Source organism: Ornithodoros turicata, chromosome 3 (assembly GCF_037126465.1).
Source record: "Ornithodoros turicata isolate Travis chromosome 3, ASM3712646v1, whole genome shotgun sequence".
NCBI classification, from domain to species: Eukaryota; Metazoa; Arthropoda; class Arachnida; order Ixodida; family Argasidae; genus Ornithodoros; species Ornithodoros turicata.
The window spans coordinates 108,590,425-108,608,617 of record NC_088203.1 but is presented as its reverse complement, the minus strand read 5'-3'; the positions used below and the strand labels follow the sequence as shown (position 1 = coordinate 108,608,617).

The 18,193-nt window shown below is 47.2% G+C and overlaps 1 protein-coding gene across 5 annotated transcripts in view; it reads right to left on the bottom strand.

The window, feature by feature from the left end:
• The window catches only part of LOC135389179 (sodium channel protein para-like), a 292,829-nt gene that overhangs the window by 4,088 nt on the left and 270,548 nt on the right, over nt 1-18,193 (bottom strand). For all 5 annotated transcript variants that reach the window (XM_064619242.1, XM_064619243.1, XM_064619246.1 and 2 more), the window contains 4 exons: nt 10,639-10,692; nt 10,274-10,411; nt 10,015-10,122; nt 2,632-2,902 (listed from right to left, as the gene is read on the bottom strand). In XM_064619242.1, coding sequence (XP_064475312.1) covers nt 2,632-2,902; nt 10,015-10,122; nt 10,274-10,411; nt 10,639-10,692 — 571 coding nt within the window. The remainder of the gene's footprint in view (nt 1-2,631; nt 2,903-10,014; nt 10,123-10,273; nt 10,412-10,638; nt 10,693-18,193) is intronic.

The following is an 18,193-nucleotide window of genomic DNA, read 5'->3' as shown; positions in this document are numbered from 1 at the left end:
TGTTTGGCCAACATAACAGGAGCCTCACACCAGTACGCAATGCAGTGCACAACCACATTAACACATTCAACAAAATTACTTCTGTAGAATATATTGGCTACAGTACTTTTTGAAGGACAACGCGTAAGGCGGCCCTGCGACTAAGACTACTTGAATTCCAAACCTTTTTGTAGCAGTTAAGATATTATGCGAAACTGTATGAAAGTATGGAATACAGACTCGCGTGCTATCTTCCTTGGAAATGCATAAATTTGCACGTCCCAGACTACTGACACCCTAACAAATTCCGCGTAAATGAGATTGGGAGCAAACGCCGTTTTTCCTAGATGGCAAACCTGATGGTGAAGGCGATCAGAAACGAGATGGCAGCAGGAGTTAGTAAGGGCGGAATGCAGGAGAGACGCAACACCACCAGATTTGATTAATTAATTTGGAACAGGAACTGCTGGAAGGAAGAATCGGTTTGCTACCAGACCTGCCCTACGACCATCAAAGTTGAGGGCATATATGCAAAGACGGGTTAAGATATTGGAGCTGTCCATCAAACAAGCGCCCAGTGCAAAACACCAATTTTGGAGAAGACGACGTCACCACTTCAACAACTTTGGATACAAGGGAAGGGTTGGTTGACACTATCAAAATATGATCAACACACCTTCTGACAAATATAGATGTTGAGCTAACCGACGACAAGAACTTGAAGTTGAGGTGAAGTCTGAATTACTACGTTGGGGTAGATTTCAGACAAAGCAGGGGCAAGCGATGAACCTATACACACACCATTTAGGTTGAATGAGAAGATTTCCATTAAATGAGATGGCCGTAAAGCTGAGGTAAAGTTCCACGATACGGAGAAACTCATTCTGTGATATACCAACCAGCCACTGAAACCGTACAAGCTGAATGGCTACGCTACTGCTGTGGGGGATCCTGCTCTTGTGTAGGCATGGTGCCACGTTCCTCTTCCATACATGCGGCAACACATTGAAGCAGTTCCTCTTGGTAGCCTGTGGAGTGTGTGAAATAAACGAACCCACTACTGCACATTGAACTTTTGCACGGTTATCGCACGGAATAGTCGCACTAAAGTCAGACATCTCTATGGACTTGGCCATAATCTATCCTTATGATGCACCATGAAAAGTACTGACGAGGCAGCAGAAGGGCCCCCACCATGTACGCTGCACCGCGCCCCCACCACTGTAAATGCGGCGCTGGTCCGAAGGCAAGGCGAGCTATGGTGATGGCAGTGGAGCTGACGATGTCCGAGAAGCCGACTGCGCCAAATATGAGTGAGTGGACAGTGGGCAAAGCAGGACTGACGGCCAAAGAAACATTACAACGGGGCGCCGGTGCGAACTAACTCACTGACTAACTTGGGCGGAAAGAAAGCGCAGAGTCCCCATTGGTCCCCGCTGGGCTCTGGAGGCGCTGTCCTCTTACTCTGCCGCAGTCATCAGTGACACCTACACCACGATCATCGCCCTGCACTCTGAACTTGTATCACTTGGACACGAAGTGGTGTTCCAATGGATTCCGAGCCATGTCGGAATTTCAGGCAATGATCGTGCTGACGCTCTTGCTCGGCAAGCCCACGACGCTGAGCAACCAACTGTCTTTCCCCTTGCGCACTCTATGTGCCAGCTGAAAATCCGCCGCTTCACTGCCAACCGCACACAGCTCTTTCAGCAAGAAGCTATACGAACCAATGCATTCCTTAAATCCATTGACCCTTTAATGACATATGCTGTGCCTGGCCGCATCCCGCCCATCGAGGAATCTTTGCTTCATCGGCTGCGGCTGAATGTAGCACGAGCTCCTCTCCTCCTATTTAAGATGAATCAGCACCCATCACCTCTTTGCCCAACGTGCAACGTAGAAGCCGATGTGCCACACATCCTCATTGCCTGCCAGCGGTACGAAGATCACCGATCGAGTCTCCGGCGCCGCCTTGCTCATCTAAGCTACCGAGAGCTTTCCCCTCGCGGTGCTACTTGGCCCTACCCAGCACGCTGAAGTCACGTCTGCGCTGACACGTTTCCTTCGGGAATCTAAACTCCTGGGCATTCTCTGATGCGTCCTATGCGCAACGATGCGCATAATTTTCTGTATCCCAGCTGTTTGTGTCTTCTTTTGTTTGCTTGAAAGCTTTAGGGAATGTCAAACTCACACCGTGGCTAACCTTTCCCTTCTCTTTTTTTTTTTTACTTTGCATTAAACAGATTCTGTTCCTGTTACTTTGCATATGGCGGTGTTAGCGAAAGCTTCCGCTACTACAGAATATGCGTATGATATGCGTCTCGGCGAGGTGTACGCGTCACTACGCGTCAAAGCAAAGTCGGAGCTCCCGTCGTACCGCGTTGATTGGACAAAGAAATGCGGGAAGGAGTCAGTTCCCACAATATATTTCCTTTGACAATTGGATGCGCTGGGGGTGGCGTACCATTGACGTTTTGCGCCGCTTCGAAGGAAGGAAAGAGGAACCTCCAAAAGAGCAATTTTATTTGTGTTTTTAATTACGAACAGCACGACAGGTGAATCTCGTTCATTTTGCATTCTTCCATATCGCGAAGAGATCTTTTCGCAGTTTAGTTCCCCTTTAATGTCTAGTTCGAGACTGCCCCAACTTACCTAAAATGGACAGTATGACGACGACGAAGTCAAACATGTTCCATGGTTCTTTGAAGTAGTACCAGCGCAAGGCAAACATTTTGAGGATGCACTCCGTCGTGAAAATAGCAATAAAGAAGATATTGAGCCTGTCGAGGACTTCCCCGAAGAACTTGCTTTGACCATAGTGGTCCAGTGCCATGACCGTCATGTTGAGGACGATGAAGATCATGATAGCCATGTCAAACATCTTGTTGGTCGTCAGGTCGAATATCATGGCTTGTAGCTTGAACTGCATTTCACACATATTTCAGTACATACATTTCAATACATGAAGAACATGCGCACAAAAGAACACAGTAATATAGTAGCATTACATCTTAATCATAACAATAAGCATCTATAAGTGATATAGGCGTCAATCACAGCGACAGGGGAAACATATTATACTATTTTGCGTTTTAAAGAAGCACAGAGACACCTCTGTCACTGCCCTTTTTTAAAAAAGCAGAGCCGCTAACCGGCCCATTAAAATACACCATGGGAAGTGATTCTTTCGACAGATGCATACTCGTAAATATACAAGAATTGCACTTAAAAAAAAAAAAAAGAAACGTGACCGTGCGCAACGGTGCCAATGTCCGCAACTCGCTGCCTGGGTCTCTTTGACGTCATTGCGATATAGTCGGCTGGTTTGTTTAGAGAAATGTCGTCTGCTACACGGGCAGAAATGGGAGAGAACGAAAAACAGAAAAAGAAAGAAAGCGGAACGCGCCTTCCTCTTTTGGAGCGCGGTGATTGATTGATTGATTATTTAAAAGAAAACCAGGGAGAAATTGAACTTGTCTCCTGACTAGTTCTGCTACTCCCAAAACAAAACTTTAGAGCGCAGTAACTTTTGTGACCGTAATGACTTCAGCGGCGGTTACGTTTTTTCCTCCTCCTCGTTTCACCCTGAAGAGCAAGTTGAGCGGGAACGTGTTCGTCGACGTTTGGGTGTATCCTTCTTTTTTCCCTCCGAGAAAAACACTGCATGCAGATTTTTTTTTTTTTTTGTGTGTGTGTGGGGGGGGGGGGGGGGTTGTTGCCATGCCAAGTCACGTCCTTTCATAATGTGTCAAAAACAGAAACTCTTTTATTTCTGGGCTCCTTCAAGAAGTTCCAATCAGTGCTTCCATTTCCAGTTGTTTAGAGCAAAGCTATTGGAAAATGAGAACCCTGTCTTTTCTTGAATTACTGGAAAGAGACCCCGCGAACAAATACGATATGATGAACGACATGATGACTGTCGTCGACGAATATATATCTTGATAAGAGACACGCAATGAAAGCACACTGTTGCGCTCCTCGCGTCTAGATTCAACCCCTGTCTCAAATGAATCATTTACACACTTTTCTGCTGGGAGTAGCAAGGAGCTTCGTTCCAATGGGGGTTGTCCCGTTTGTTATGAAGATCGATTAGGAACTTTTCTGCCACTCAAACAAAACGAAGCAAGTGGCGATAGTGCATTACACAACCACATTCAACCTCAAATGGCATGTAGTTCTTTTCTCGCATTTAGATAAATAACCTTACACCTCTGTCACACGGCAAATTGAATGGCATTCCCAGCGAATGGCATTCGCACCGAATGTCATTTGTTTGCGTTTCATCGAGCCATACAAAGAAAAATAATGTCATTCGCAAATAATGTCACTGTCGATGATTAAGACACCAGGGCCGAACATATGAAGAACATACAGGTACACCCGTTCTATTTTTCTTTTTCAAAACAAGTGAAACGTTAGATTTCCCAAAACCGTTGCGTTTCGCACGACGCTCAGCTGTCCAAGTATCCAAGCCAAGACAAGTGAGAAGCCTATCTGGACCACACTTGGCAACATGGCGGCGCGTGCACAAGAAGTAGTCCCGCTGGTTCAGAGTGACAACGTACAGTTGAAACATGTTATAGCCACACTGTTGTGCTTGCAATCGAAGCGATATGCTGAGCACAGACGACTGCAACTTTCCATACGTGAGCGGACAAGGACTGTTCGAAGCACTGAGCTGCGGCTGTTACTCTCTGGATCATCAGCTGAAGTTTGTCGCTAAGGATGGGCCTTCCAGTGCAACGGGCGATGGTTGAAGATACGCTCCCCAATTTCGGTGAGCTCGACTTCAAGTAGGCACTTCGTGTGTGCCCTGCTACGTTCCGGTACTTGCTGGAGGCATGCATGCACATTCTAGAGCGCGAGATGACCAACATGAGCCAGCCAATTTTGGCTGAAAAGAGGGTGGCCATCGGCCCTTATGGGTTGTGCTTCACAGATGAGGAAAGAACTATCGCACACCTGTTTGAGGTTGGTAGGCCTACGCCAAGCATGGGGACCACCCCCAGTGTTGGGGGTGGTATACGGACAGTTTGTGAAAGCCGTCATCCAGCACCTCGAAGACAAGTGGCTGCGGTTGGTTAGTACTGGCGAGAATGAGGAACTCATGCGGCCATTCTATGGAGTGAGCGGCTTCCTGCAGGGGGTCGGCGCCTTCGGCGGCTGTCACTTTGCCGTCTCGCACAAGGACTGTTCGAAGCACTGAGCTCCGCCTGTTACTCTCTGGATCATCAGCTGAAGTTTGTCGCTAAGGATGGGCCTTCCAGTGCAACGTGCGATGGTTGAAGATACACTCCCCAATTTCGGTGAGTTCGACTTCAAGCAGGCACTTCGTGTGTGCCCTGCTACGTTCCGGTACTTGCTGGAGGCATGCATGCACATTCTAGAGCGCGAGATGACCAACATGAGCCAGCCAACTTTGGCTGAAAAGAGGGTGGCCATCGGCCCTTATGGGTTGTGCTTCACAGATGAGGAAAGAACTATTGCAGACCTGTTTGAGGTTGGTGGGCCTACGCCAAGCATGGGGACCACCCCCAGTGTTGGGGGTGGTATACGGACAGTTTGTGAAAGCCGTCATCCAGCACCTCGAAGACAAGTGGCTGCGGTTGGTTAGTACTGGCGAGAATGAGGAACTCATGCGGCCATTCTATGGAGTGAGCGGCTTCCTGCAGGGGGTCGGCGCCTTCGGTGGCTGTCACTTTGCCGTCTCGCCGCCAAAGAACAACGCTGTCGACTACTACAACTACAAAGGGTGGTAAGTTCCTTTCAGCATTTATGCTTACATAAAGGAACCCCTGAAAAGTGCTACACCAATACATCAGGAACATGCATGCAAATACAGCACAGTCTCATTTTTGCGCTTGTTTCTTTGTTTTTGAAACCACGTGCTAATGTAGAACTAAAGGAAAAGGCAAGCTGAAGGCAAACAGACAAATTAATTTCCAGTTTTGTCTCTGGGATTACTTCCTGTCTATTCTAGTTCTTTGTGCACATCTCTACAACTTAGACGTAATCACCCACTACACCTCTAATACGCAGCAGCGTTATACCACTTGCATGAGTGGATCATCGGTACCGGTTCCGCTACATAAATGTTGCGAGCCCCGGAAGGTACCATGATGGACGTTCAAAGCTGTGTGAGCTGGTGAACAGTGAACATTCGCAGACACCAGTGTCGGTGATCGAGAACAACCCATCGCCAAAATTTATGTGCCATGTGCGATCAATCATTTCCTCTCTCCCCAAGCCTAACGAAGCCGTACGCAAACGCTGCAAGCGGAACTCCAGAGGCACTTTTCAACTATAACGTGAAACAAGACGAATTGTCAAAAACGCTTCTGGAAGGCTAAAGGCCCGCTTCAGATTTATCACGAAGAGACTATATGCACCTTGCCCAAAGCGAAACATGCGATCAGGACGTCGTGCATACTTCACAACATCTGTGAAGCGTTCAACGACATGTGGAGACAAGGAGATGCACATGAATATGATGCTCTCTACGAACAACCACGTCACAGCTCAGATGTGTGCCATCGTGTAGGACAGGAACTGAGAAGTGCCCTCACACGCTACTTCTGGAAGCGGTGTCAGCCGACCTTGTGAAAGCGGGGCAGAATCTCCTGTGCCGATTGTCCTTTTACTTACTGTTATGTTGTAGCCGGGGCCATAACGACACTGCTGCTTAGTGCTTCCTACTGACTGAATCTCTGAGAACTAAATACTTTTGCTTTTAACTTGTCATGTGTATCGCAGAAGAGATGCGATGCACAGTGGAGACCAAATAAAGAGAAAGGGCTGTAGTCCATAACTCTATGACGGTTACGGTGACATGGATTTGCCCAGTTCGTCTATGCCATTGGAGGTGCAGGCAGAGTATAGTGCATCCATATAGGTCAATCGAAACTTTTGTGCCATCGCATTAGCATGTCCCAAGGGAACACAAAAACAGCAAACGACACCAGTGAATGCACTGCTTTGCATGCACTTCCAGTGGCACAACCGCACTGGACGAGTCCATGTGACCGTATCCTTCACAAGGTTAATGCGCCACAGATGTGAGGCCGACAACGGCGAGCCCTTTCACCACCAACCACCCAACACCACAAGGTTAATGCGCTTTTCTTGAAACTTTACAAGAGTTTCCACTAGAACTTTTTCCGTACTTGCAGCCTCCTCCATAACCTCAATTTCTTTCCTTCGCAATTCCACTCCCTCATTGCGCGCTTCTTTTAGCTCACATGGTAGCTGCCGTGCTGCTCATAAAGCAGTTGTGTAAGCAGTGTCCGCTATGTCGCCAGGATGTTTCTGCACCCTACGCTGGTTCATTTCTGAACTTTCTCCAGAAGATATCGACGGCACTGGGCTGTTCGTGTCACTTCTAGCACGTAACATGTGCAGCTCTGATGCATCTCATTCCAGTGTTGCATCCATTTCTCGAAGTGCCTCCTCTTCTACGAGGGGTGTTCAAGTCAAACCGGGACTTTCTGTCTCCTGAGTGACAAATGGCTCGCGCTACTTCTTTTTCGTCATTTTCACACACGACAGGCCTCCGCGTTCACCACGTGGTGGTCCAAAGTTTGTGCAAAACAGAAGACACGTGCTGGACAAGATGGCCGACAACGAGGTGAGCGCGCACATCGAACAGCGAATTGTCATGAAGTTTATCGTGAATGAAGGCGTAAAGTCACCTGAAGTTCACAGAAGACTTCAGGCTCAGTATGGCCACGATACAGTTAGCCGCAGCAAAGCGTTTGAGTGGCATAGCATTTCACTCCTGAGTCTAAACGCACATCAAAACAGTGGAAGCATCCGGGCTCGCCAGCTCCCAAGAAGTTCCGAAGCACCCCGTCTGCGGGTAAGGTCATGGCCACGGTTTTCTGGGACAAGGCTGGCGTTGTTCATGTTGATTTTCTGCCCAGTGGTACCACCATCAATAGTGCATATTACTGCCAGGTTCTCAGGGATGTGCATAAGGCGCTGAAGCAAAAGCTGCCGGGCCTCACCACCAAAGGAGTCCTCCTCCTACACGACAATGCACGCCCGCATACCGCGCATCTCACGGCACGCACCTTACAGGAACTTGGCTGGGAGTTGCTGCCACATCCCCCTTACACTCCAGACCTCGCCCCCAGCGATTTCCATCTCTTCGGGCCACCGAAGGCGTTCCTTGGGGGCCGCCACTTCAGCTGCGACGACGAGGTCAAGAATGCGGTCCAATCATGGCTGCTGCGCGCCGGTAAAGATTTCTACGCTGCTGGCATACAAGCCCTCGTGAAACGCTGGGACAAGTGCATTACTGCCCGCTGGGGATTACGTTGAAAAACAAAACTAATTTCTCGCCTGTAAGTTCATTTTACTTTTGCGAAAAATGAGAAGTCCCGATTTGACTTGAACGCCCCTTGTATATGGCTTTCACCACCCCCACGCTGCATACAATTGATTTTCTGAAAACACAGCGTGTCCAAAATATAGTTACAAGTGCAGCATATGGGAGAAATTAGTCTGTATATGGTGAGAAGAACTGAAAATAGTGGTAAAAATGATAATGGTGACAAAATTCCGTGACCAACAACGAGGCTACATAATGTTGAGAATCTTTCGATGGACACAGTGTGCTGAATATGGTCGTGTTCTTCACATGGATGCGCCCCAGTCGGCTGTTTCTCTATTCACTTCAGTCTCACAATTGCTATTTACACAGTCCAAATGAAATCACAGGAATGCTTAAAATGTTTGATGCTGCACGTGTTCCATGGAGGTGTGCTCGCCACAGGCAGACTCCTCCACAAGGGGAGCCTGAGCTGAGTAGGGAGCCTGAGCCTAGGAAACGGTAGATGTCCCAGCAAAACTTCAGCCGAATCCCCCTGACCCCCTGTTTTCAGTCTTTATTATTTTATTTTTATTTATTTTTTTGCTTTTTTGCTTTTGGTCCTGAAAAACAAGCAGCGTTTGGAGGATTATTGTCCTTGGGTATTGGCCATGTGCTCTCTGTCACAAAATTTTTTTCCCATGCAGCCCTCTTCCGATTTGGGACAGCTATACCAGACGTTGGGGTTGTCAGAACGACATGCACCATGGCTACATACAACAACGTTATTTAAAACATCGGGGGTGACCAAACAAGACAGCCCGCTCTAATAACGCAATACATCCCTTTCAAGCTTCTGCACTCTCAGATGAACATCGAAGTGTGAAACACAGTGCATGAGCGAGACTCTCTGTCATGCGCTCAAGCAGACCCGCCCTTTTGTCAGTTCGGGACGAGTGTGAGAAGTAGCAGCAGCGAGCACGGCAAGCGATTCACGCCTCCAGCAGCAGCAAGCAGCTCGACAGCCTCAAGCATGTACCACAAAGAAACCACGTGTGTGAAAAGTTAGCTTGCTCACCTGTAGCGGTTCCCCAAGCTTTCATTTTAGTTTTTCACTTCTTTCATGGCTTTCACAATTCCCTGGGCAGAAAGTTCCTTCGTGATCCGTGCGCAGTACGCTATGCCCGTCGTAAATCGCCGAGGTGGTCTTCCCACAAACGTATCACAGCGAACGATTCACAATCAGTCCATTGCGCTCTTTCTTTTTCTTCCTGCCTTGCGCAACTGGAGCATTTTCTTCCATGACGATGGAAAATAGTCGAAAACGTTTAAGCTTTTCTGCTTAGCGGTCACGGGCTCGCGGCATACGATGTGTCAACCAACAATCAAAACGGACGTGGGAGTCGATTGGGAACGACGTTAGTTCTCTAAAAAACAGTGATAAGCCTTCCTTCTTTCATGTCAAAAGTTATTAAATTCGTGATAAAATATTAGAATATATTTTTTCATTCATGTTTAATTTCTCCTACCGGTTCATCGTTGTTGTTTTTCCTACCTTTCTAATGAAAGGGCAACGCAGTCGGTGCGAGAGGGAAAAGCGAATAAGTTCATCGAACTCATTCGCACGTACTGACACACACATGTGACACAGAACGAATGTCATTCGCTGAGAATGACATTCATTTTGTCGTGTGACAGGTGTATTATACATAAACACTGTGTCTTACCCTTGGTCTCGGAATGGCTTTAGCAGGCTTTTTGGACCCCATTTTTTTCATTGCGTTGTAGTACTTTTTCTGGTCCTCTGTCATAAACATTTCTAATGATCCTCCCGCCTGTGTCAGAAGCAATATTGGTTAATAACTACATAGCATGTGCAATATTGTGCAATATTAGGTGCAACGAGTTCGAAATATGTGTCACACATTACTTGGCAAAGCACTTTCAACCCTTAGAACTACAGTACAGTTGAAAGCGTGCACTTACCTTCTTCTTCTGTTCATTAAAATTATCAATGATGACACCAATGAATAGGTTCAGGGTGAAGAAGGAACCAAATATAATGAAGAACACGAAGTAGAGGTACATGTAGATATTGGCTTCGTAATCGGGTTGCTCGTTTTTCTGGAAAGAACCTCAATGAGCTGCCATGGATACGCAGGAAAGTTGTACGAGCAGTAGAGAGAGCTTTGTTAACCCAGATTTTTCTATTGACCCCTAATAAACCAATATGAGATGAAGTCCTCATAAACTTAACCATTAAATTATTTACAGTGTTGTTTCAGAAGAGTATCGCATTGTAATCCCCTGGCCCGTCTACTCCTGTAGAGACGCATAATGAAATAACTTACTCCTCTCGAATCAATTGCATTGGCCATAATATCAATCCAGCCTTTGAACGTAGCCTGGAAGAGAATTTTTGTTAGACGTAAGACGTGTTCATTTCGATAGCGGAAGAAATGTGGCACCATCCAGTTAAGTGAAAGCAGGCCATATCAGATTTCGGAAGTGAGGAGCATCATCACACAAACAGGAAAATCAGGCGCTCCTCGTGTAGGACGTATGTTCCTTACGACCACCGTGCTGCCGAAACATTCCAGACGAAACATTCGAATAAAACACATGGACGAGATATGTCGAGACATTTGGGAGAAACATTTCAGACGCTGCGTACACGACCTTCAGTGTTGAAGAGAGATCAAAAGCCAGTAGAGGTCATGACGAAAAAAGATGAAACACCGACTTCACGCAACAGGCAACAAAAGGCAAATTTTTTTCAGGAAATTAAGGGCTGCTGGGAGCATGTCACACGCTGTTTATAAACGCCTGCTTTCGTCAGATGGACAGGTTCCACGAGCCTTCGGCCTGCCCAAGGTTCACAAACCGAACGCTCCGCTCCGCCCCATAGTGTCCTTTATCAGAGCTCCTACGTATCAACTGTCTAAATTCCTGGTGGAACTATTGAATTCCATCTTGTACCAAAACGGACATTCTGTGAAGAACTCGTATGGATTCTGCTCTGCCGTACGTGACGTTGTGGTGGCCCCCGACGACATAATGGTATCGTTCGACGTCATCTCACTCTTTACAGATGTACCTGTTGCTCTTGCTGTGGATGTGGCAACACATCGCTTATCTGCAGATGACAGTTTCATTGATCGTACCACTCTATCCGTAGATGAGATTATTTCTCTGTTGTCGTTCTGCATGACAGAAACTTATTTTACTTTCGACAACCAAGTATAATCAACAGTCTGAAGGATGTCCTATGGGCAGTCCTGTTTCTGTCTCGGCTGCTAATTTAGTAATGGAATACATAGAGGAACATCTTTTTTGCTCTGACAAGGCCACTGTTAAGTTTTACAAACGCTATGCTGACGATACTTAAATTGTTTTAAAACGTGAGGATGTCACTTCATTTCATTCGTTTCTTAACAGTCTTCACCCTAACATACAGTTCCCGATGGAAACGGAGTGCAACTGCAAGCTCTCGTTTCTTGATGTTTTAATCACACGCACTGACCCAGGTCGCATACTCACATCCGTTTACCGTAAAACCTGTGACACTGGATCTGTCCTAGACTTTTATTCTTACCACGAGCCGGAGCATAAACGCGGTGCTGTTTGTTTTCTTCACAAGCGGAAGTCATCCCCATATCATCGTCATCATGTATCCCTCTCTCTCTCTCTCTCTCTATCACACATACAAGCGGATGGTCACCATACCTAATTCGTGTGAAGCTAAGGAATTTGAATGAAGGAAGTCAGGTGATATCCTCGCAAAGTGTAACTATCCTGGCTATTTCGTGAAAGATAGAATTGCTAAGATGTCCCTTGACTTTCCTAAGCCACCTTCTCTCGAAAACATTCCATGCATCCCTTATGTCCGTGGCCTGTCTGAGGCTGTAAGAAGAATTTTGCAACCTCTTGGAATCCACACCAAGAAGACACCAACAGAGAATCATCGCACCGAGCTGGTTGAACATGTACTCAAAACCGGCCCCTCCTTTAACTTCGAAGACGCAGAAACTTTGGAACGTGAACATAGGCGGGGGGTACCAAAATATCTGGAATCTTGGTACATGCATGCTGATAACAATGCTTGCAACAGCCATAAGGGGCCCCTACCGGAATGCTACAGGAACATGACGAAGGCATAACGCTGATCTCGGATCTGTAGTATTTTGTTTTGCGTTTTCTCTGATGAGGACGCCCGCATAAGCGTCGAACAAGTAAATTTTGTTGCCTGTTGTGTTAAGCCGGTGTTTCATCTTTTTTCGTCACGACCTTCAGTGCACCTGCATGTTTTTGCGTCCTACTTGAAAGTAGCGCAAGTGAGCACACGAGCTAAGCCCTCTCAATCGTCTGTGACAGATTTTACGCTGCCTCTATGACAGTTTCCTTGAAATATTGCTCAACAGCCAATTATTCTATTTATTCTATTTTTGTTTATGTAGCTTAATTTATATAAATTCGCCCTGTGACCGACGCTGTTTGCATAGCTGGAGCCTTTACGTTCTTGATAGATTCTTGCTTGTACGTTCACATATCTTATAAGTTATAAAGTAGCCATCATGCTTAATTGTCATCATTATAGTCTGTTGAGACTGAACGACTAGAGTCAGCGAGCAAATACGAGGATGTACTGAAAAGCCCGACAAAGAAGAACGCTGTCTCAAGTCCTTTATTATAATTCCACATATTCACCTCCAAGTTCAACGCACATCGTTCCTGAAGCTTCTTTGACCCTTGAAAAAGAAATCCGACGTCTGCCATTGGAAATAGGCTTCTGCTGCTCCTGTCACCTCCGAGACCTCCCAGATGCATTCAAATCGCAAGCCCTTCAGAACCTGCATGTCTTGCCTGCCGGTACATTGTCCTGCAAGAGGAGAACGCCTTTCCGTAGCTTCCCGCGCCGTTTTTCTGTCAAGACATCCTTTTACCAGCAGAGCAAGCGACATTTGTATGCCGCATGAACTGTTCCGCCCTTCTGGAGGTGTTCACTCATCAAAACACCTTCCTTGTCCCATAGACCCGTGGCCATGACCTTTCCCGCTGATCGTTAAGTCTTGAATTTCTTCGGCGCCATTCCATGGACTGTTGTTCTGTCTCAGGATCGTAGTGATGCAACTATGTTTGATCAACTGTAATAAGTTGATCAAGAAAAGTGTCACTAGAACGGTCACAATGCTGCAAAATCAACTTGGGCCTCCATCCATTCGGCGTTGTTTCTCCTCGGCATTCAAACATTTCTGTACCCACTTCACTGATAGCTTCCGCATACTTGAAGATTACAAACACAATGGGTTGCGTGGACGGTTGCGTGTATGGTCTCCCAATTGTTCTGACCGAGATTCGCCGATTTGCCAAAATGAGGTCATGAGGCGAGAGCCAGCGCTCGACTGACGAAAGCACCTCTCTTAGGGCGCTCCGCATGCGCGCGGGCGCGCGCACGCTCTGCGCCGACGCGGCCAGCGGTCATCCCCTTGCGTGCGCGCGCTCCCTGCAGCGCCAAGTTTCGGTTTGGCTCTCTCCTTTCTCTGCGCGCTCTCCGAGCAGCAACCGGTTGCTTCTCCGTTTCAGTTTCGCTCTCGTTTCTTTGCGCGTGCTTATTTGAAAACGCTCTATTAAGGGAGCGCACACTGCGCTCACGTCATCATCCTGACCTATACGTGGAAAACGTCATATATGGTTTATTCTCCTGCGTTTCTCGTCGTCGGCAGGAAAAGACAAAAAAGAACTTCGTAGCGAACGTATTGAGCAACCTGAATGACGTCGTGGACAAGCCACCATCACAAATATTCTACGTACAGAAATATGCTTCGCGGAGCATGCAGGACGTATTTGGTACACTGTAAAATTTACCAAGGAGCTACCACGACAGTGGGACACGTCGCGCACTACGCTCACCGTCGTCGACGATCACATGACCGACGCCAATTCCTTGAAGGAGGTTACCGATCTTTTCATTCGGGGTGCTCACCACGCCAACGCATCGATCTTCTTTCTCGTTCAAAACATCTTTTTCAACAGTAGTCGTTTTAGAACTATACGTTACAACGCCAATTACGTCGTCCTGTGGCGCACCGTCCGCAGCGTCAACCAGATCGAACATTTTGGGCAACAGCTATTTGGTAGAAAAAGATTGGAGTATTTTCTGGACGCATATAAACAAGCGATGTCTTCGCCCTACGCTTATTTACTCGTGGATCTTCACCAATATATGCACGAGAATCACAGGTTGCATAGCAATATCTTTCTAGGACAACGTCAATATATCAACGCTCCAAAACGAAGATGAGCCCGTCGAGGGTCGTAGAATTGTTGAATTACGAGAACACGTTGTAGATAATCATCCCTCCATCACGGAGAGACACTTCCTTCCTTTTTTGTCACTGATGAGGCATTAGAGAGAATGCTAACTAGGTACACGCTTCTGTCACCCCGCACGACGACAACGTCGACGATTTGCGACTATATCTACCGAGCATAGCACCAGTAATCACGCGCGTCCTCGAAGCTTATCCCATGCCGTTCAAATTTTGTCTGTGCTCGAGGGCGCTCATGGATAAGGACGGAGCCAACGGGTTGACTTCTCATGTCCTTTACGTGAACCTTCACATGAGAGTGGTTCATAACCGTCAAGAAATCGAAGGCGCGATAAATGCTGCCATCCCAGAATCCTCGCAATGCGTGTACCAGCTCCGGTGGCACCAGCTCCGGTGGCGCAGCGGTAACGCGTGCGCTTGGAGACTGGGAGGTCCGCGGTTCGAATCCGCGGGCCGGCTGTGCCGTCTGGGTTTTTTCCTGGGTTTCCCTCAGATGTGTAATAGGCGTATGCCGGCACAGTTCCCCTGAAGTCGGCCCATGGACGCAGCTATCCTCCCCCCGAGCGGATTCCGCTCGGTCTTCCACTTCACCCTTTCCTCTCCTCCTCTCCACCACCTTTCCCTTCCCGAGAAACATGCCGCCTAATCAGGCAGGCAGACCTCTCGGGTTCCTCCCAACAACACTCCTCCTACTCCTCCTCCTCGCAATGCGTAGAAACCTATTCGAGAGAAGGGTCTGGTTTCACCTCCAATGAGGTTCAATGTGTCGACTTAAAGTTAATGCGTTTGAAACCGAAGCTGATTGGGTGCACGATCGAGCTTCCCAAAATGTTGAAAAGGAAAACAAAGACTCTCACAAACGTCAAACTTCCGCCGAATCATGAAAGTATAGCGTACTAGCACTCTTGCATTCGTTGAGGAACAAACCAAACGATTATGCCAGATACCGCAAATACATGAATCCTTCGAATCCGGAGACGCGCATAACGTACTGGCCACCCTGTTTCCCAGTCACTTATGAAGACATTACCCTGTGGGAGAGAAAAAACGAAATCTCTGTGTACATCTTAGTGTTCGACGAGCAGTATCTGCTGGACGGCTTCCCTGCACGCGCTATAAGGATAAAGTCCATGTGTTCGAGGTCAGGGGTCACTTCTATGACACTCAAAAATTTAGCACTATTTTGGAATGAAGTGACTTTTTTTTATTGCGAGAAATGCACGAGCGGCTATGGACGAGAGAGGCGTGGGAGCAACACGAACGTCTGTGTCGAGACTTAAATGAAGTGATTCTCGAAATGCCAAAAGCGGAGAAGAGTGTCTCATTCACCAAGGTACAGTAGATGCATCCATACCCCTATTTCGTGGTATTCGGCACGGAGAGCGTTCTGGAAAAGGATGCACTCCTTAAGGACGCAGTGAGTGTGCACAGGATGAGCTCGTACTGCATCGTTGTAGTGAGAAGTTACGACAGAAAAATAGTAGGTCCTAGATGGATTTGGGACCCAATGCGCCAAAAAATGCTTGCTCGCGCTAAAGTGATCTAGCGATCAAATCGATAGGTTGAACTGCTGTCGCTCGGCATTGGTCATGAGTGTGGAAGACCACTTTTGACATGAGTGCGCGTCACACTGCCAATTTTGTGGAATCGAATTTAACCAGCACACGTGGAAAGTGGCGCATCACGATCACGCCCGTTTCGTAGAGCACAGTTTCTCGAAATTTGTCGCAACGGTGTGTGATGCGTGTAACCTTACGTGCCGTAACACCACAGAGGAGAAGTAAGGCGACCGAACTCCGCTGGATAACGACGTCGCAATTCCTCGAGTCAATTGTTGGCCGCGGCGCGCCGCGGTACTCGCGTTCCCTCCGGTACTAGCTCCGCGAAGTCGCCTGCAGGACAATGCGCCGTTTGTACTCGAATACTCTACTAAAAAGCGTTCAAAGCGAATGTTTGCTTGATAAGCATAAACAACGGTGTCTCCAGTAACGAGTTAATATTTTGTGGTCAACTACAATTATCTTTTCTTTTCAGTTTCTGCTACCTCGTTTTCGTCTCATAGATGGAAGCTACCTGTCAGATAAAAATGGAATCGGAAACACGCTTGTCGTGTATCAAGGAACGATCTCTCTATGAATTTTTCGCCTACAGTTTTTGTTAGTGCAAAGCGAGAAGCTTTTATTTTAGAATGCGAGGAAGCCGCCGAGAAGGGGGCTCCGCGTTGGCTTGACGGCTTGAATGTCTCCATAAGCGTGGTGCTCTCGCAGTCAACAAGCTGTTCTCTTTTATTTTTTTGGGGGGGGATAAAACACGACACCCGAAGAAGCACAAAAGTTGTTGCCCGACATCGTACAGGATGGTACGGGTATTTACATCACCGCCAACACACGACCACGAGATGTACATTGATGAATGGTTTGCACTGATCACTATTAGTTCCCGGGAACACCTCACAGCGTAGGGAATGATGTCATTGGGCTGGTTAATCTACATTTGCATTCCGGCTGTTGCACGAGAGCTTTGTCGCATGCGTTTCAACCAGCCGCGTCGTATGCACAACACTTTGGGAAACAGGAGGCTTTTGTCGTAATTGTGATGCATCCGCTGGGATAGAGAGGATAGAGTTACACTTCGCATGCGACCATACACGAATTTAATACCAAAGTACCAGAACGCACTTCTGTCGCAGGTTTTGCACACGCGTGGTACTGGATTCAGTGCATGCACTTCCTGTTTAAGGAAGGGATCTCGAAGACGATTTTGATCTTGGTGTACCGGGGTGGTGGGGGGTGAATCCCATATCTACTGGAATTAGGGCTTTCTAGCTTTTCTGGCAGGTATATATATTGGTGGTGTTGCAGTATGGTTCCTTTTTTTGGGTGGTGGTGGTAAAATCCCTGCTGCAACACTTTGAGCAGCATGCTTGTGCTTAAGTAACTTAAAACTGAACACCAAAGCGGTAGTGTATAATGTAGAAGTAAGTGTTGTTCAAGATGTCAGTGTTCGTCAACATAAATTAGTGACTAGATCCAGATCTTTCTCTTGCAGTTCCCAAAACCAAACGATTGGCATGCATGACAAGAAATAAGAAACTAAGTGCCAGAACCTTCAGAACCCCACCGTGTCCCATCATCAGAGCGTCCTGCCCCTCCTTGAACTCACACACACAAATGTTTCTACACTGCTTGATATGTACGGAGATAAAACTTTCTCAGTCTCAGCTTATGCGACGACCCACATAACACGCGATTCCGGAAAGATCGCATCCGGCGACTTTCGATTACAGAGCTTCTAACATACTCTTTCCTCCATACCATTCAAATGTGGCTTTTCAGAACAACGTTTGCTTCCTTTGGGGTATGTTACCGTGTTAGCGCAGCGGTCAAAGTACGGGCGCACCAGAGAGAAAAGGGCTGGATACCCGAGATGGGCGGGGAGAAGCGACAGAGGATTCCGTAGGAGGCATTCGACACTACACCTTTGGTAATGTCAGACGTTTGTCTTATGTAATAAAGTTTCGTTCTTTTCTTCTTATTTTTTTCTGCTTGCACTGGACACACAAGTACATCTGAAAGAG